Raw genomic sequence first — 20,603 nt, 5'->3', positions numbered from 1 at the left:
ATGGGGTACGCACGACAGAGCCCCGCCCGCCAACTCTAGCACTTACTGTTGCCGGTTGCATTAACAAGCAACCTTTGTGGCGTCACATGCATGTACTTACACTGACGACAAATATGACAGCTCTTCCTCACGAACAAGATTTCTCAAGACGGGAAAAAAGGAACACCTGCAACATTACCTTCACATTGTTTTCCTTTTATTTCTGGTCCCGTTCAACAACTATGTGGCGACATTGACTTCTCAACTGTGACTCTGGAACAACTCAGTACGCGAGCTATATTAAGCGTCACCAACGAAGACTCACTACACCTTAATAAACAAGAACTGAAACTTATCCCTACTGACGAAGTAACTTTCACCAGCGTTGACTCCATCGTCACAGACGATCCCGCAAATCAAGTTTCATTCCCCGAAGAATTTCTTAACAGTCTTACTCCCACTGGCATGCCTCCACATAAACTCAAAATTAAAATAGGTTCAGTCGTCATACTTCTCAGAAACCTCATGCCAGCAAGACGTCTCTGTAAAGGCACTAGACGGACTGTTACCAGCATTCGCCGCAATGTACTGGAGTGTAAAACTATCGCAGCTCCTACCTCACAAACTGTCCGTATTCCCCAGATATCCCTGACCCCATCAGATTCAAATTTGCCTTTTACTTTTACACGCAGATAATTTCCTGTTAGATTGGCCTTTGCAATGACAATTAATAAGGCACAGGGACAAACTTTCAAAACGATATGCCTGTATCTGCCAAACCCAGTTTTCAGTCACGGACAATTGTATGTTGCTCTCTCCAGAGTTCCATCTTTTCATTCACTCACAGTCGTATCCTCAAACCCACCCCATTTGGACAACTGTGTCTTTCAGGAAGTGTTCACCCATAAATAAATAATTATGTGGCGTATACTACGCCGCGGGTTGGCTAGTAATATACTGTATATTAAACACCATTCTTCCTTGATCAGTGGCACAACTTTTACTGGTCACTTAGTGGCACAGTATTGCAATTCTTTATTCAAAATGAAACAGATTAACTTCTGGCTCATCGCTAATATTAGGCTAAAAGTAGCCCGAGCTTGTGCCCAGGTGGCTAATCCAGTTCCACAGTATATGCTGGTGTCATCTATCTGAGTGTTCATTTTGTGACTTACTCAATTCACGCACTTATGAACCACAGCCAATTCCAGCAGTACTGGAGCTAAATGAGGGCCTTATATTATTATCGTTTTCTTTACTTGTGAGTTTTTGTTTATGAACTTGGATGCCATATTTACAGGATGCATATTATAATTTATAATTATTTGATTACTAGGAGGCTTTGCCTCTGCTCACTTCGCTCACCAACAGCCCACCCACCAACCCCCGCTATGCGCTGTTGTGAAGCGTGGGGCTGAACGCACCCCAAGGAGACGCGGTCGACCTCCTAAAACCCCTCTTAAACAGTGATACAATGGGAAACCTCCTCTTTGCTTGATCAGCTGCTGGCTTGTTGCTGCTGCTGCCATGCTGCATGATCTGCATCTTGTGTGGCACTTCGAATGTTTAAAAGCCTGTACAGCAGCTGTCCTTTTGTCTCACTGCCTTGTCTCTCTTCTCCCCTAGACATCTTCAAACATAATTCGATTTCTTTTCGCTGTTCTGTTATTTCACCAAGTAATATTTTCTGTTTGTTCGCAATAATGTGATCTTTACTATAATTTTTTGGAGACTTTTGGATTTTCCTACTTCCATTATCTCTAACCTGCTCTGCATGTGTATCACGCGAACATTTTTGAATTCTTTGCGACATTCTATTTTGCCATCTACTCTTTGTCTTTTTCTGCCCCCAGTGTGGTTAAATCTCTTGGCACAAAGTCTAGTCTCGTGGGACATGAAACAGTCTTTCTAGTGTCTTTCTTAGATGGTCACATTTCGTCTCTCTGAACTGGTCTCATCTCGTCCCAAGTTTTTTGTATATAATAGAGAGATATCATGGATGCTTGTTAAATATTAGAAAGTGTTATGACCATAGGGCTCTGAAGTCCATCCATCCATCCATTGTCCAACCTGCTGTATCCTAACTACAGGGTCACGGGGGTCTGCTGCAGCCAATCCCAGCCAACACAGGGCGCAAGGCAGGAAACAAACCCCGGGCAGGGTGCCAGCCCACCGCAGTGGTTCAGGGTTTAATTCTTATGAAAACAAAGGCTGACACAAGAACTGCACAAGTGGGCGGGGCTAGGGGTAGGTGGGGGTGTGGTCTGATTATGACGATCATTCTATCAAGCAAATGTTGTGCAGCATTGTTCACAGAAAGAAATTCAAAGGTCTACATATTATTCGTCTCTCTGACCCTAACCTCTCCTGTGCAACATCTTGGTGGGCATTCATTCACCTCTTTAACAAAAAATGAACGTTGGCAAAACTTCTGTCTGTGACGTTCAAAATATTTTGCTGTCTCTTTGCTTTCTTTTACTCTTATAGTCTGTTTTGGTCCCAGGATACTTGCCGATTCTACCCACAGTCTTTAAATTTCAATGGGAATTGCCTTGAGCTTTAATTATCTAGTTCATATACTTAATTAAGACTGCAGTCTGCCTCGTTATCATGTCTTCTTCTGTAACTTCTAGTCACATTTCTCTTTACTGTGTGAAAAAGCTTAGGTTAGCGAATGATGTGCACTGTATAAAATTCATCTTTATTAATTGATCGATTTATTGATTGATTGGTTAGTTAAAGGCAACTTTAGATCTGGAAGGCCTCAATAGATTTCCAGTTTTTAATGAGTCTTTTTCTTCCTAATCAATCAAATTATTCACTTAATTCTCTTTCTTGCTGACAAGCTTTTGCATTGAGAAGTACCCGAGCATGTAAAATTAACTTTCTAAGAAATATTCATAGAGATTTGCATTTTTCATCCATCATTATTAATTGTGACCTCAATCAGTCTTTTCAGTTTCATATTAATTAAGGGAGCATGCATGCAGTTCCAGGCCCATAATGTTTTAATAATAATTCCACTTTTTACTTTTTCTCCATTTTATTCATCAAAAAGGTGAGTGTACCCATACAGTTTAGACTGTCAGTCTCCAACAGTAAGTAAAGCAAGTGGAGGCTTCTTAAAATAGCAAAAGTATCTTTTTTATTATTTTTTTTAATCTTGTTTCTTGTATCTTTTGGGAATATTTTGTCTTTCTTAAGATTTGGTTGTGAATAGGTGACATAAACATAGCAAAAACAGTGATAAACCTCCAAAAAGACCCACAGATTAGGCCAGGGACTTATAATAGCCCACCCAGAAGTGCTCCAGGTGCTTGATCACCTGTGGCTAATTGTACTTCCGGGTGGGGCTGCAGAGATGTCCAGGTGGGTTCCTGGCTCCGTGCAGCACTCCATGGTGTCCACCTCAGATCCCCACAGGGTTGTGGAGAACTCCATATCCCATGAAACCCTGCAGGAAACTGAGGCACCACCGTCAGCCAGGGAGGCTGTCATCAAGCGTCCCGGGGGAGGTAGTGAGATGCCCATGGCTGCTCCCTCGGAACATATGTAGAAGGGGCATCCCGGTCAGGCATAGGACCCGGCCACCACTACAATATGTATATATAAATATATATATATATATTTTTATATGTATATATAGGGCGGCACGGTGGCGCAGTGGTTAGCGCTGCTGCCTCGCAGTTGGGAGATCTGGGGACCCGGGTTCGCTTCCCGGGTCCGCCCTGCGTGGAGTTTGCATGTTCTCCCCATGTCTGCGTGGGTTTCCTCCGGGTGCTCCGGTTTCCTCCCACAGTCCAAAGACATGCAGGTTAGGTGGATTGGCGATTCTAAATTGGCCCTAGTGTTTGCTTGGTGTGTGAGTGTGTTTGTGTGTGTCCTGCGGTGGATTGGCACCCTGCCCGGGATTGGTTCCCTGCCTTGTGCCCTGTGTTGGCTGGGATTGGCTCCAGCAGACCCCCGTGACCCTGTGTTCGGATTCAACGGGTTGGAAAATGGATGGATGGATGGATTTCTATATACTGTATACATATTATATAGTACCTGCTGTGGCGGACAGCTTGGGCCCTTGCCCGGCCGGGACACCTCTTCCTTGTATGGTCTGGGTTAACAAGCATGGACAGACCATTACCTCCCCCAGAACACTAGATGGCAGCCCCCCTGGGTGGCAGTGGTGCCACGGACTTCCGCAGGGCATCATGGGAGGTAGAGTTGGATACCACCCTGTTGGGATCCGGAGGCTCTGCCAGGGGGCACTGCAATTGTTCCTGAGCCCGTGTGGGTGGTTCTTCCACCACACCTGGAAGTGCAGCCGGAAGTGGGGCAATGAGCACTTACTTATATAAGGGGCCAACAGAGACCACTCAGTGAGCCAGAATCGGGAGGAGGGAGACAAAGCTTGCCGGGAGGAGTGAAGGAGAAAAGAGATGAGAGAGAAAGTATTGTGTGTAATCGTTGTGCTTATTGGGACTGTGTTGTGCCTGTGGGAAATGGGGAAGACGTTGCCCACAGGTAAAAAAAAAAAGAAAAGAAAACATTTGTGTTTTATCAGTGTGCCTCCTGTGTCTGTCTGTGTCGGGTTGAGTGGCTGCTATGCTCTCTGTCTTTGTCACACTGACAAATAATACAAGAGTGCACGACATGTGTTTCACCTTTATTGGAGCCCATCATGTGTATGCACTTTTGCTTCCCCTTGTGGAAGATTGAACCTCAGACGTCAGCACCTGAGGTAATATATATAGCCTCAGATGTTGCGCCACAGCAGGTTGGCTCACTTACTTGACAGGGTGTAGATTGGAGTATTGCATGCATATACTGTATATAGAATGTCTGTTTATCTGTATGTTCACTAATCCTTTGAACTATCTGGACCAAATCTTGCATAGTTGCTTTCTAGGACCATATCGACAAGACAAACTACTGTGGAACCCAAAATTTTCACACTGGGCCTTTTTTTTTGGCTTAGAGCAAGGGAAAATCACCAAAGCTTAACATTACTTACCCGGGCGACACCACATGCAGCTCATATCCACTGTAATATAAAAAGAATTTTGCGCTTTTGCAGAGGAATGTTGGGTGCAGCTTGACCGAGATTGGAAGTGCAGTACAACACAAAGAACAATCAAAAGGTTGCTATATTAACTCCTGCTTTGTAGGCTCTTCTTCATAATTTCAGCACTACAAACTGTCAACCTTGTGGTACAAGGATGAGTGAGGAGTGAGACATGACAGCATTCGTGGTTACAACCCAGCAAGGAGTTACCGCAATTCTGGAATCCAATTCTCAACTCAAGAGAGCAGAGACGTTGATAGAGAGGCAGTGTGAATGATGGATGGGATAGCTAGCAATAACAACAGGATCACCATTTAAAAACATAGAAACCTTTGCTTTTATTCCTTAACCTATTCTACAAATATACCTGCAAATGCTGGGTACTTTGACACGTTGCATACAAAAATCAGCAATATTAATACTCATAACAATAAAGGATAAAATAATACTAATTATAAAAGTAGACATACTGTATATACACAATGGAAAATTACTAAATGATATTTCAATTGAACAATATTATTCCATAAACATATAAAAAATAATAATTCCAGAAAGGCAATTAAAAGGAAAATATACATAAGCCAAGAAGCAAACCCTAGCTGAACATGGGCTTTGGCTATGGCTAATAAAAAGTAAGCATTTCCATGTCACACCATTAGATGGTGCTCTTTGTGTTCCTACACTCCTGCTCCCCACTTTTCCATCATCCTTGACTGCAGCAGTAGAGCTGTAAATGATCAAAGATGGATGAAAGAAAATGACGGTTAGCAAACCTTCTGCCATCCTTTATTTTTTAAGGCTTCACAGAATGAAAGCAGAGTGCTTGTATTTGACTCTGAGCAGATATATATATTGTGACAGATAGGGACGCTCTCGCTCCCTTGAACCCTCAGACCACTCGTCAGACACCAGATAAAAGTCCAATAATAATATTTATTATTATAAATAAGTGCACAAAGCACCCTCCTCTCCACTATACTTCAATAAACAATCAATAATCAAATAAACAATAACAATCCTCCACTCTCCCAGACGCTTAGCCACCCTGCCTCCCAACTCAGCTCATCGTCTGGGATTTCCCATAGTCCTTTTATATTCCCTGACCCGCAAGTGTTTCCGAACCCGCAGTCCATGTGACTTCTTAGTACTTCCGGGTCAGATCAAAACTCTTCTTTTTCATCCCGGAAGCACATCATTCCTTCTGTCCATGTGACTGTGACGTACTTCCGGGGTGTAGGGAAAATAGTCGCTGCTCCTCCCTGCAGCGCCTTCTAGTGGCCCCCGTGGTATCCAGCAGGGTTGTAAAGGAAAACTCCAATGTCCATAATTCCCTGCTGGCATTCGGGGCACCTCCATGCTGCAGGGAGGGCTCCATCTGGCGGCCTGGGGTTATTGGCCGGGATGAATGGCCGGCCATATCTCACAATATATATATATATCTCCCCTCTGCAAGTCTGACTGATGGCAGATTATTTCTGTGACACCTAGTTAAACATAATTATTATTTTCGAAATTGCTTACTAACTAGGGGGCTTTGCCCCCTGCTCGCTTTGCTTGCCAACCCCCGAGCTTGCGCTATGCACCAGCCTCTTTGCAGTTCTGCCAATCGCGTATGGGAATGCAGATGTAAAATTTAAACGGATTGTTATTTTCATGGGAATTATTACATATGCATCAATGCAATGTATAACTGCCCAGGATTGAATTTTGTTTCTTTCTCTCTATTAAATAAAATGACTTTTTTGAATGTTTGGCTCTGAGATTTGTTAATTGTGTTTGCAAAAAGCTATTTTAATTGAAAATTGTTAACATTTCAATATGAATGGCATATCAAGATCTCCTTTGTTGTCTATCTATCTATCTATCTATCTATCTATCTATCTATCTATCTATCTATCTATCTATCTATCTATCTATCTATCTATCTATCTATCTATCTATCTATCTATCTATCTATCTATCTATCTATCTAATGTCATCCGCGGAAGATGTACTACATTATCTTTACTGGATACATCCTTCTTTCCACAGTAATTTGTGCGTTGGAAGACCGGACGTTGCTAACAGTTGTAGATATTCTTCGGGATATTGTAAGTTGTTGTTTTCATCTTCCGCACGATTACCACCAGCTGTTTCAGCATCGTCTATTGATATGCATTTAACCAATTTGCCATGTAACCGTTCAACATTTTTGGACACATTTAACCAATTTGCTGTGTAACCAATCATTGATTTTGGCATTAATTTGTTTGACTTCCTCGTTTCTCGATGCCAGAGGACTGTGGTCTTGTTTGAAAATGTGTGACTTAAAAAAATCTCAAGGCAAAAGTCTCGTCTTGCAGGACTTGAAAAAATCCCTCTTCCAAAAAGCCTTGTCTCCAAAAAGTCTTGTCGCGTCAAAGGATTTTTTTATATAATAGAGAGATATCTCTAACTATTGAAATTAAATGTTAATTTACATTTTTATCATTTTTCTTGTATGCATAAAGCTGAAAAATAAAATCTGAAATAACTTCTTTAACAGTGTTTTGTTTCATAAAGATTATTTTTAATCATTACCTATATTTTCATCCAATAATGATTCTGGTTTTCAATCAAACATGCTTCTTCCTTGTTGAGAACTATACTGTACAGTGAGAAGTTAGAAGGACATTAGAAATGGTGAGGCCCAAAGAACAATGACTTAGTGGTTGTTCTTTCAAAGTCGAGTGGATTCTCGTTTCTACCTTTGATTGCTCAATGGATGACAATAAGTAATCAGTCCAAGGAGATAGAATACAACACAGTGATCTTCAGAACACTAGAATGCAATAGCAAGAGGCAAAATTAATTTAGCAGCTCATTTCCAGGAATGAATTAGCCCCCATTTAAATTATGCCTGCTCTGTAGCTCTCTGGTAGCAGAGCTGACTCTGTTTGGGCTGAAAGTACACAATTACTGGTCTCGTAAACCTCACTTAAAACTTAAGGAGTCCATCAAATTACCTGCACCCTGACGTCAGTAATGTAATATTGTAAGCTTAAAATATTCCATGTACAAAGATGATAATGTCTATGTGTAGGCACGGACCATGTCTAGGTGTCTAGATGTTGCACTATTGGGCTGCGGGGTCAAAGCCCACCTCCAATTTACTGTGTCACTTTGTACAAAAGGGTCAGCAATTATAATGAAAATGTAATGTTTATTCTAATGATCTTGTAAGTCTCTTTGGATAAATAAGTCTGCTTAATATACTTGGACAAAAATAACAATAAATGCATTACAGAGTACTTGATTCCTTCAGGGGATATTCATAACTTTTTACATCCCATTCAATTTCTGCACTTTATTTGGGTACAAGTTGTTGGGGCAGCAGGCTAAACTAAGATGCCTAGACATTTCTTATCCCTTCTACCTTCTTCAACTCCTCTCGGGGGATTCCAAGGCATTCCCCGGCCAGCTGGGAGATGTATTCTCTCGAGTCTGTCATGATCCTGCCCGCCTTTTGGACATTACTGAAGCACCTGCACAGTGAGGGATGAGGGAGGCATACTAATCAGAAGCCTGAACCACCTCAAATGGCTCCTTTCAAAATGGAGGAGCAGCAGCTCTACTTTCAGCTCCTCCCAAATGTCTGTGCTCCTCACTCTGTCTCTGAGGCCGACCCCAGACACCCTATGAAGAATCTCATTTCTGCCGCATGTTTCCACAATCTAGTCATTTTGGTCACTACCTAAACAAAGCTTTCAGCCATAGGTGAGGGTAAAAACAAAGAAAAAAAGTGAATAAAGAGCACTGCCTTTCAACTCAGTTCACCATGGCTGACCAGTTCAAAGTCCACATGTCTGGTGACACTGCTCTGATCTGCCTGTCGATCTGTTGGCCCCTTCTTCCTTCACTCAAGAACCCAAGATACTTAAACTCCTCCGCTTGAGGTAGCATCTCCTCCCCAGCCTGGAGATGGCATGTCATCCTTTACCAGCTGAGAACTATGACTTCAGACTTGGTGGTGCTGATCCTGAAATGCTTCACACTTGGCCACAAACCACCCCCATGCGCACCTGAGGTCACCAGGACCAACAGGATCATATCATCTGCAAAAAGCAAAAATGTGATCCTGAGGCCACTGAACTGGATCCTCTCCACCCCTTCGCTGTACCTAGAAATTCAGACCATTAAAAGTACGGACAGTTTTGGTGACAACAGGAAATCCTGGCAGAGTCACCAACCAGAATCTCATCTCCCAGTTATACAGGGGCTGTAGCAGCAGACCTAGTACCACGTATTCCTGAAGTACCCCAGTAGGACACCCCAAGGGACACGGTCATATGCCTTTTCCAAGTCCAAAAAACACATGTAGACTGATATGGAGATACCCTCATGAACCCTCTAGAAATCCTGTGAGGGCAAAAAGCTTTTATAAACTGTATGTGTTATATTGCTTCATGTGAACTTTTCATGTATAGATAAATATTCAGTTTATCTTTATTTATTAATCTTGTCCTGATTCTCAGTATGCTCTGTTAAGAGTCTCAGAAATAACAGGTCACCTCACATTGCTTTACTGTCTGAGCCTGCCTGCTCCTTCTTAATTTGGTCAGCTCCACCTTTGTTTCTGTAGTATAAAGACTTTGCCATTCACTTGACTATTGGCCCTAAACGGTGTGGTGGATGGCGGTCTGGTGTTTTGTCTGATGTGTGTTTCCGTTAATAGTAACATCGTCCTCAGCTTTGACCCTCAGATCACAGATGATTTGGGTGGATACGTATCTACGACAAGTTAAGTGTGGAGGTTAAATATTTTTCTGCACCACCTGGCAGGCTGTAACATTTCACACAGTATTCAAAACTATAAATGAGCAGTTTGTTTGTTTAATTAATGAAAATGAATTAACTCTAGCAATTCTGTATTTTCTACTTTTTGACTGATTTTTAAGTTAGTCCTATATATGCCATTGACATTAATCATTGTCCAGCTTGTAAAGACACACTGCGGAATAATAAGCAGCATTGAGAGGGTGTCTGTCACCGGACACGTCTTTAACTGTTACCCTCCAAAATCCAGAATTCTGCATCAGTTATGAACTTGAGGGTGTTGCCAGCTCCCGCGTAGCGACACATTAATGAATCACTGAGCCATGCCAGAGATGTCTAAACCTGCTCTCTTGACAGTTAGAGCTATGGATTTCCTAGAAATGAAGTCTTCCTTATGCTGTGCTTCAAGATGTCAGCTGAGTGGGAGTAATAGAAAGAGCAAATTACAGAGAAAGGGCTTGGTGTAATTACCTCAAGTGTAAAACTAAATGGACATAAATGTTAATTCATATACACTGAGCATATCTTAGCACAGCAGTAGCTCCTCTAGTCTGATTCCTGACTGGCGATGTTTGTTGGGGTGTCTGCATGTTCTCCCACTGTTTGTATGAGCTTTTCATGTTACTCAGATGTTCCTCCAGACTCCACAGACAAAACATTTGTAATTAGGTTTCCTGACCATTTCGGAGAGAGCATGTGGAAGTGTTTGTGTGCTTTGTTGTCCCATCCAGAGAGTGTCCATACTTTGTGCTCATTATACATTGTGTCTACATATGCAAATATACAAATAAATATTGTATTGGATGGCCAGGATGAACTCTGTTCTCTTGCCTGGTCAAGAGGCTAGAGTAGTGAATATTCAGTGGCAGGTTGCATCCTGTCTCAGTCAGGAGCTGGACACGCCTTGCCATCATGGATGGACTAGCATCCCAGTGAGAGATAACAGAAGAATCCATCCCTGGCTGGGAGTCCAGAGTTGTGGCTGGACTTGGGAAGGTAGCATACCAAGACTGAATGCATGTCTGGTGTGCTAGGTGTCAGCATTTCTGGGCCAGTGTACCAAGATCCACAAGCAGAAGGCATACTGGGAATTTTAGTCCTGTGAGGTACCCTTACAGATTTCCATGGGTGCCGCTGGTGAGATGCTGCATGGACTGACTGTCTCTTGTTTGTGCTTCCAAGGTGCAATGTGGCAGCACCTGAAGTACTCCCAGGTCTGGTATAGAGAAGGCCTCACCCAGGCAAGTTGGAGACAAGAGGTAGAGAGGAAGGCTTGCCTGGAGGAAAGTGCAGTGTTACTCGTTTGCTGGAAGGGAGAACTTATGAGTGGTACTTTTAAATAGTACTTGATTTGAACCCTTGCTGTGTAAGTGTGAACTTGGTCTTTAGGGTGAGGGACACTTTAACCGCTAGTTTAATGATTCCACAATCCCCCATCCACAGAGAGTTCCCCTGTTAACAGAATACAGATTTTTTTGAATTAATTAATTTCTAAAGAAGTTCCTCAGAGTGAGTTAGTTTCTGAAGAAAGATTGCAGACAAGCCACCCGTTGTCCACTTCCACGGTATTTTGTACTACTCTGATTGTACATTTCGTTCTGACTTTCCCAGGCTGAAGTGGTGCTGGCTTCCCAGAATTCCTGGCAACTCTTTTGATCATTATTAGTCTGATGCACTTTCATTACAGGTTCATTACAGTACAGTCTCTAAGCCATTGATAGATCTCAACATATTTTCAGTGGTTAAACAGAGCATGCACCCTTTAGCCACAACATTAAAACCACCTGCCTAATAGGTGGGTTCCCCTCGTGACACTAGAATAGCTCTGATCCATTGAGGCATGGACTCCACAAGACCTCTAAACATGTCCTGTGTCATGTGGCACCAAGACATTAACAGCAAATCTTTTAAGTTCTGTAAGTTGTGAGGTTGGGCCTCCATGGGACAGACTTGTTTCTCCAGCACACCCCAAAGATGCTCAATTGGATTGAGATCTGGGGAATTTGGAGGCCAAGTCAACACCTTGGACTTCTTGTCATGTTCCTCATACAATACAATACAATACAATACAATTTATTTCTGTATAGCCCAAAATCACACAAGAAGTGTCGCAATGGGCTTTAACAGGCCCTGCCTCTTGACAGCCCCCCAGCCTTGACTCTCTAAGATGACAAGGAAAAACTCCCAAAAAACCCTTGTAGGGAAAAAATGGATAGAAACCTTGGGAAAGGAAGTTCAAAAAAGAGACCACTTTCCAGGTAGGTTGAGCGTGCAGTGGGTGTCAAAAAGAAGGGGGTCAATACAATACAATACACAGAACAGAACAAATCATCGATACAGTATAAAAATAAAATTTTACAAGTACGGAGCAGAATTTAACAGTAGATGATATCACATAATAGGATTTGGATTTGTTCAGAGTCCTGGAGACCTCAGCCATCAAGCTAGCTCCCCCATTTGGCCATTCCACAGCTGAAACAGTGCTGGGCCTGCCAATATCCGATGAAGGACCCCTCTACCCCACGATTCCTGCGATCCTCCATCAAGGATGACTTTACCTTAGGCAGGCAAAACAACTTGGCAGGGGGGCCGTGGCACCAAGTGCCACATTTGAGTACCTAGAAGAGAAGCAGAAAAGGTGAGGGTTAGTAACAAATTATAAGTATCATATTACTTATGTTTTAGTGCTAAAGACTAACAACAGAGATGCAGTCTGTACAGTTAATCAGCAGCTCTAGTCAGGATATGCTAAAGCTATCATTCCATTCATACCATTCCTGAACAATTTTTGAAATGTGGCAGGGTGCATTATCCTGCTGAAAGAGGCCACTGCCATCAGGTACTACTGTTGCCATAAAGGGGTGTACGTGATCTACAACAAACTTTAGGTAGGAGGTACATGTCAAAGTTACACGTGAATGTCTGGACCAAACGTTTCCCAGCAAAACATTGCCCAGAGCATCAGTTAGCTTCTGCTAGCTTGCCTTCTTCCCATAGTGCATCCTGCTGTCAAGTCTTCCCGAGGTAAATGATGCACATGCACCTGGCTGTCCACATTGTCTAAAAGAAAACAAGATTCATCAGACAAAGCCACCTTCTTCCATTGCTCCATGGTCCAGTGCTGACATGCCCATTGTCGGTGCTATCAGCAATGGATAGGGCTCAGCATGGGCTGCAGTTATGTAGCAAGCTGCGATGCACTGTATGTTCTGACACCTTTCTCTAGCTGGCCTCCATCATCCTGGAACTTGCCTTCACTCTGGCAGGACCACTGAAGCGCCCCAGCTCCTACAGATGCAGGGGCAACCATGACCCGGACTGTCATCCTTCTTGCTCGCTCACCTTTTGCTAACTGCCTTTCTGGCCGTCACATGCCAATAGCAAATTCCCTCATCAAGATCTCTGTGGCTGTAAAGCTTTCCTCCGTGTTTATTGTTTCTACTAATATCCTGTACCGCCATGGGCCCCTAATGCGCAGCACCGCAAGGAACAATCTAATAATTTCTTTGTAATATTTTATTCTTTGGACAACAAACGTTTGGAAATCTTTCATTTTTCTGTTTTCTATTGGTCTTTCTTGTAGAAGACCAAAAATAATCATGAAAGATAAAGTTTCTTTAAAAAATCTCGGGTGCCTAAGCCTTTAGCGTAGTACTTTATACTGTATATGTGTATGTGTGTGTGTGTCTGTATATATATATATATATATATATAGAGAGAGAGAGAGAGGTATATAAACTGACTTGTAATTTTTCATGATGCTTTGCAGTCTTATTTCAGGTGCCAAATCCACCATTTCCCACAGTAGTTAGTGTTAACTACTTTGATAACCTTGCTCACACCTTTCTCTTCTTTTCCCTCTCTCTGTTTCTTTTTGTATCCTACTAGCTGTCTGCCTCGTTTTTGGCTGCATGATTTTTCCCGATGGCTGGGATGCTGAAGTGGTTCAAGATTTGTGTGGCATAGAAACTAGCAAGTACACCTTGGGAAACTGCTCGGTCCGCTGGGCCTACATCCTCGCCATCATCGGCATTCTGGATGCCCTCATCCTTTCTTTCCTCGCCTTTGTGCTTGGGAACAGACAAAACGATTTCCTGCAAGAGGATCTCAAGGCTGAGAATAAAGGTACGTTTGCTTGGTCTTAAGGAGGGAATGCAGTCGATGTGCTCCCAGTGAGGATGGCATGTTGCGAGAGAAGGTTTAAACAAAATAATTGCGGGAATATTATGATTCTCCAAAAGCAAGCAAATAAACCTAACTGCGAACAAGAGAATATTTTAAAAGTAAAGATAGAATTGCTTTCTTTTCAATGTGTTTTTTTATATATATTGTTTATGAGCGTTCCGATTCATTCAATGCATGTGTGCAGGATTTTATTCAAAGATGGGAATCGTAGGGAAAATGATGGGGATGGGACCTTGTTGTTGTCAAGCCGCCACCACCACTACCACCATTACCCATAAGCACGTGAAAGCCTAAAATGCAGGGTACTTGATGCTCTTTGTGACTGTCTGGCGTTTGTGTTGGCGTGACACTCTCTAAGTATAACGGGGAGAAGGTCAGCAGACAAGTCTTCTCTCTCACATCTACAGTTAGTCCAAAATGCAGCTGCTAGGCTTTTAAATCGCGCAAGCCGGAGTGATCATATCACTCCCATTCTGTATACACTGCACTGGCTCCCAGGGTTTTATAGAATTAATTTTAAAATGTTGGTAGTTACTTATAGAGCCTTGCAAGGACAAGCTCCTGAGTACCTTACTTGCTTACTCCATCGTTATACAGCTTGTCCAGCTCTTAGATCTGGGCAACAGGGCCTTTTTGTTGTCCCACACACTTGATTAAAAACCCGTGGGGATTGTGCTTTTCAGTCCGTGGCACCAAGACTGTGGAATAGCCTGCCTTATGGTCTGTTCATTCTTTTAAAAAACAACTGAAAACAGTTCTTTTTAAACAGGCTTTTAATCGGTGCTAAGTAGTTCCTCTTTCTTTGTTATCTTATTGATAATGTTTATGTTTGGTTTTTATTTGTTATGTTTTGTATTGTATTGCTGTTCAGCACTCTGTGACCCATGTGAAGGGCGCTATATAAATAAACTACTACTACACCAACCAACTATAAAAAAATCTGTGGTGGCGAACAAAGCAGAGAGATGAATTATGTGTAAGAATGTTATCAATGAACAAATTAATCAATACGGATACTGAAAAGAATCGTGTTTATCAATAAGAATCACAACTTACACATAAACTTGTAGTAAGAAATGTTTTCAAAACACTGATCTGTTTTTTCTGCATTGTAACGTATGCTTTAGGTAAATAAATGGAGTGAACTTTTAATAATGGCAAAGAATAAACCACATCTAGCGTAAATGCAACTTACAACATATATTTTTAAATAATGGGCACTGATGAGATGTGAAACCCAAATACACCCGACTTGTGCTTTATGAGCTGTTGTGGAAAAGCCTTTCCTCTGTTTTCAAAGAAGTCATTGCAGAATGATTCTTTATTTGCTCAGCGATATGCACAAATGTCTCAGTCCATGGAGTGAACAATCAACGAAACAATTCATTCCCTTTTATACTTTTCTTTTACCATTACCCTATCTAATACATCACGTCATCTGACTCTTAATATGCAGAATTTAGCCAATCCACTACAGCCACCAGTAACTTTATATTGTGATATTTGCCCGGACACCATCAGACAGACACCGCATCTTTATAAAAGACATGCTCTATTTTCTTCCTTTGCTCCAACACAACACAGTCCCACACAACACACTGTGCCACTAGCCTCAGTCACCTTTCTCCTGGGCCTTTCTCTCTCACTGTCCATGGGTCTCCTTCTCTCTCTCCAGGAGCTTCGTCCTGCTCCTGCTCCCGACTCCAGCTCTGTGATTGGAGGGAAGTGGCCCCACTTATCCTTATCTTGAGATGTTTTGGGTTTTTCTGTTGAATTTCTCTTTCTCAACAATCCAAATGTTCTTAACTGAGTTAGGCCTACAGTACCTGTTTCATCAGTTGGAACATTTTGACTGTTTATTTATTCTAGAGATTTGGTGTACACAACAATAACTCGCTACTAACATTCATAAAAATCTGACTTTGGTCATTTGCATAGATAAATGTATCAGGATTGTTGTTTGGTTCCAGAAGTCTGGACTTCAGTGGTCTGGTGTGGAATAATCTTTCACATTTGAAAAAGACAGTGCATATTCTATAGAAAAGTCTCAGGATGGCACTCTTCATGGTAAGGGACATCATCCTCTACTGCTTACTAAGTCCAGGTTGGATGTATGAAGAGTTGCTGAGGTGAACCTGTAATCCATCTTTCATGGCAGACCTGCCTGTTCAACACATAACTGCATCTCCTATGGATTGCTAATGTGACCATCAGCATCCATCCCTTGTTCTCTCAGATAAAGTAGGAGTGGGACATTATGGAGTGCCAGCCCTAGACCACTGCACACCTACTTCAGACTCCTGGGGTAGAACATGCATAATGTGTCAAGCAAGAGAAGCACTGATTGCTGTTATGTTATACATAATAACAATATGAACAGCCAACCAAGTGAGTTTTACCCAATTCTAATGGTCCCCCAAATGTCTGCCTGTTGTACAGACCGCTTGGGTTACGTTTTATAATCAATTCTTGCTCACATGTTATCTATCACGTATGTTAGATTCATGTAAATTACACCATTAGCACGGCCGTTCTTAGGATGTTGGGGGCCCTGGGCATAATTAAACTGTGGCGGCCCTAATGCGTGTAGTATTAGCTACAGTTCAGCCAGATTTTACCTGTTTCCACTGGGTACTGCGTGGAGGTATGTAGCTAAGCCCTGCGTGTGCAAAATGTGCAGAGCAGTGGTGCATATTTTTATAATTTTTAGAGCATTTTATTTATTTTTTTGTCAAAATTAAAAAGTGTGTTTATTATACCATTTTCCATTTTTTTCTACCAAATTAAAACTTGGGCTAAAGAACATTCCAGAATAAAGCTCAAGAAACGAAATCAACTTTTCGTGCTTTAACACTTGCAAAATCTTTAATTAATGCCGAGTAATCAACCGATTGGACAACGTCTCGCTCAATGGACATCAATGCTAAAACATTCAATCGTTCTTATAACATGGGTGTCCTGAGGTAATTCTTGATTATCTTTAGCTTAGAAAAGCTGCGTTCCCTAGCAGCAACAGTAACTGGTAAGATGTTCTGGTATATACCGTTTTTTTCGCACCATAAGACGCACTTTTTTTTCCCCAAAAGAAGGTTGGAAATGTCTGTGCGTCTTATGGGGCGAATATTGCGTCACAGACCATGATGTGTACTGTATTACCTGACAAAAGTCGACATCCAGGGGTAGAGGGCAACAAAACTCACTGTTACGTTACAGGCATTCCCTCTGTGCTTAGAGGAATGTTAGACTCATTGACTCGGCATCTAATCCTTGCGTGTGCGTGAGTTGCGAAATGTAAACAAATATAAACAAAGGCAAGATGGCATCAACATCTCATGAGGGAGCGAAGCGAGTGCAGAAAACAAAATACACAGCAGACGATGTTTTGCGCATTATCACTGAGTCGGACTCTGGACTCGACAGATTACCAGCCGCTGGACTACTTCAGGCTGTTCTTTCCTGAAGCTGCCTTTCAGCTACTGTCAGACGAGACAAACAGGTATGCAGAGCAATTTTTTGAATCGAGGGCTGTGCTTGCACCACATTCTCGTTTTTCAAACTGGAAACCCACATCAAAACACGAGATGAAGGGCTTTGTGGCATTACAAATATAGATGGGACTAGACTGGTGATATAACTTCAGGGAGCATTGGTCCAAACGTGCTTTGTCCCCTGGTGGCTTTGGACAGGTTGCTCCTGCAAAGTGATTGTGAGCAACTGAGCTTAATAAATTCTGACACTAGCGATGAGGAGTTCTTGGGGTTTCCATAAAACTAGAAGAGTGCTTGAACCTTAAAGTCTCTCCTTATTTGTTAATGATAGTGATGATGTTTATTAATACCGCTGTTGAATTTACATGGTTGAAATATTATTCTGCTATATTTTATTAAACATATTAGTGCACCATTTGGTTCAGAATATTTTTTTCTTGTTTTCCTCCTCTAAACCTAGGTGCGTCTTATGGTGCAAAAAATACGGTAAACTGCAATGTTCCAAGAGCAGAAACAGTAGGAGGAACCAGATTTGCCAAAATGCGCAATTCAGAGAACAAGTCCTGAGCATCAATATCGGAACCAGTTGTTTCATCTGTTAATAGCGCATTGAGATCCTGACAGGATTTAATCAAATCCGCATCACTTATATGGCAAGCCAAAGTAATCATAATGACCTTTCACTTGGTCATAGCACTCAGTCATTGACGATATCGCTTGGTCAAGCAATACATTGAAAAACTCAATGCGATATTTATCCTTTGGATCAAGCATTTGTTGATCTTGCGCTTCGTAGTCAAAATTTGACTCAAATTGTCTGCGCGCTCTTCTTCTTGGCCATAGCGAACGCAACCAAGCCCCAGTTCCCTGTTGCAGCGTCCCTGGCCCGGGAAAGGGCAGTAAGCTTAGCATTAAACTTCATAGTGCAGATACGTAGCTTGCGTTGATCTTAAAACAAAAACTCTTGTTGTCCCAGGGCATCTGTGGCAGACCAGATTCTTTTAGTGACTGTGCTATTAAAAGAAGGAGATATTTAGGATTACTGTACATTAATTTAACCTTAGGAACATCACTTTAAACAATTTCACTTGCCTTGATCCGCATTTTGCAGGAAAGTCCTGGGTTTCTCAAACCCCTAAAATTGTTCTATATGTCTTCAGCAGATGGATAGGTCTTTTTTACTTCCCCACCATATAGCCTTCCATCCAGAGTGCAGAAGTGTATTTGGGAAATGTTCTGCACCTTTATTATCTATCTTGACCTATTAATATCAATCATTCAGAATGTTTCAAACCCCCAAAACTGCCTACCCCCTCTCCTCAATCACATATTTTCATTAGAAATATGAAAAAAATATGAAATTGTTGTCTGATTCAATGTTAACAACATAAACAACAAAGAATGGCACCCTGAGTCATGGAAGTAACCCAGTCTCAGACTAAAGGTTATTTATGGTGTCTCTTCTGCAGCAATCTGTCCGCATCTGTTACAGTGCTATAATTTAGGTTTCATCTATTATTTTTTTTGCAGTTTTAAAGTTCATTGATTGTGTATCATCCCCTCTCCTGTCTCATAGAGAGTGACGAGACTCAGCCTAGATATTTCATTCAGTATGTCTAACAAGTTCTATAATTCTGTCAATGACACAATTAAGGTGTGGTATAAAATGACAGAAGCCCATTGCATCTGACCTGATGGATTTGGCCATTTAAATGACAAGTGAGGAATGGCAGCATTGCTATCTTCTTGTCCCGGCTGACTTGCGAAGGCGTAACTCCTGGAGGTCACTCGATGGATTCATGTACTGCTGACTTAATCACATCCCTCACTCTCATCATTACTTTGGCAGGGAAACAATTTTGTCAAGCCTCACATTATGAAATGATCAGTTGGCTCTGCTTCTCTGCTTTCACCTCCACCTGTCACTTTTGATTGGCTCCCATACATTTCAAAAGTGTGAAACTCCAGGCTGTTTTAGATCATCTGCCAATCTGGTGTGACCGAGTGGACTGAATCAGCAGGAGAAGTCTGACACTACAATTTGGAGAATACCCATCTCTCCTGTAACAGCTCTTTAGCATGATATGAACAACCTGGCTTCAAATCAGCTACAAGACTGGCTGACTAAGTAATTATGTCAAAGAGTTATTTGTTTTTACACTTCTGAGCATCTCTCACTTGAAGCCAACTGAGCAATTAAAAGAGAAAGAGCAATACTACAACATAAGTGACTATACAGCTAATTCACCAGTCTTAAATTAACACTTATCATGTATGGTGGAAACACTTTTTCCATACATATACACTTTTTTGGGGTTATGCTAACACTGACAATTTTCTGTGTCCAACCACAATGCACTGTGTATTATTTGAATTTGTTTCCTGTTCTGCAAGGATGACATCAAAATGATCTTTTACGGTTCACTGGGAACAACAGAAAAAATAAAAAGGAATGTCTGCTTGCATAAGCAAAAATCTAATTGAATTATGCATGGTAAACATTCCCTATTTATGTAAACATTTCGACATTTTTACGTAAATATTAGTCCCCAGCTGTAATGATGCTCAGAGCCATAATGAAGACCCACAGTTAATTGTGTATGTTTAATGACTGAGCTGAAGGAGCACATTTAATTCTTTACTGCTTTTTATATTTGAAAGTGAGAATTAAAGTGAAATGGTAATCTTTAACATTTCCCTCTGAAGGATCTTACTTTCTCCGTATTCCAAAAGACTATTAGGTCTGCTATTGGGTTCTTCTTCTTCTTCTTCTTCTTCTTCTTCTTCTTCTTCTTCTTCTTCTTCTTCTTCTTCTTCTTCTTCTTCTTCTTCTTCTTCTTCTTCCTCCCATTAAGGGTCACCACAGCAGATCATCTTTTTCCAGATCTTCCTGTCCTCATCATCTTGTTCTGTTACACCCATCACCTGCATGTCCTCTCTCACCACGTCCATAAACCTTCTCTTAGGCCTTCCTCTTTTCCTCTTCCCTGACAGCTCTATCCTTCTCCCAATATACCCAGCATCTCTCCTCTGCATATGTCCAAAGTGATATTAAATTATAAGTACCTGTGAGAGACTGGGGTCCTGCTCATGTGGCC

General features: G+C 41.7%; 1 protein-coding gene across 2 annotated transcripts in view; it reads left to right on the top strand.

Moving 5' to 3' along the window:
- Positions 1–20,603, top strand: part of lhfpl4a (LHFPL tetraspan subfamily member 4a) — a 476,207-nt gene that overhangs the window by 336,129 nt on the left and 119,475 nt on the right. For both annotated transcript variants that reach the window (XM_051921531.1, XM_028824825.2), the window contains exon 2: positions 13,721–13,957. In XM_051921531.1, the coding sequence (XP_051777491.1) occupies positions 13,721–13,957 (237 nt within the window). The remainder of the gene's footprint in view (positions 1–13,720; positions 13,958–20,603) is intronic.

This window comes from Erpetoichthys calabaricus, chromosome 18 (genome assembly GCF_900747795.2).
Source record: "Erpetoichthys calabaricus chromosome 18, fErpCal1.3, whole genome shotgun sequence".
NCBI lineage: Eukaryota > Metazoa > Chordata > Cladistia > Polypteriformes > Polypteridae > Erpetoichthys > Erpetoichthys calabaricus.
This window is presented reverse-complemented; position numbering and strand designations above follow the sequence as displayed.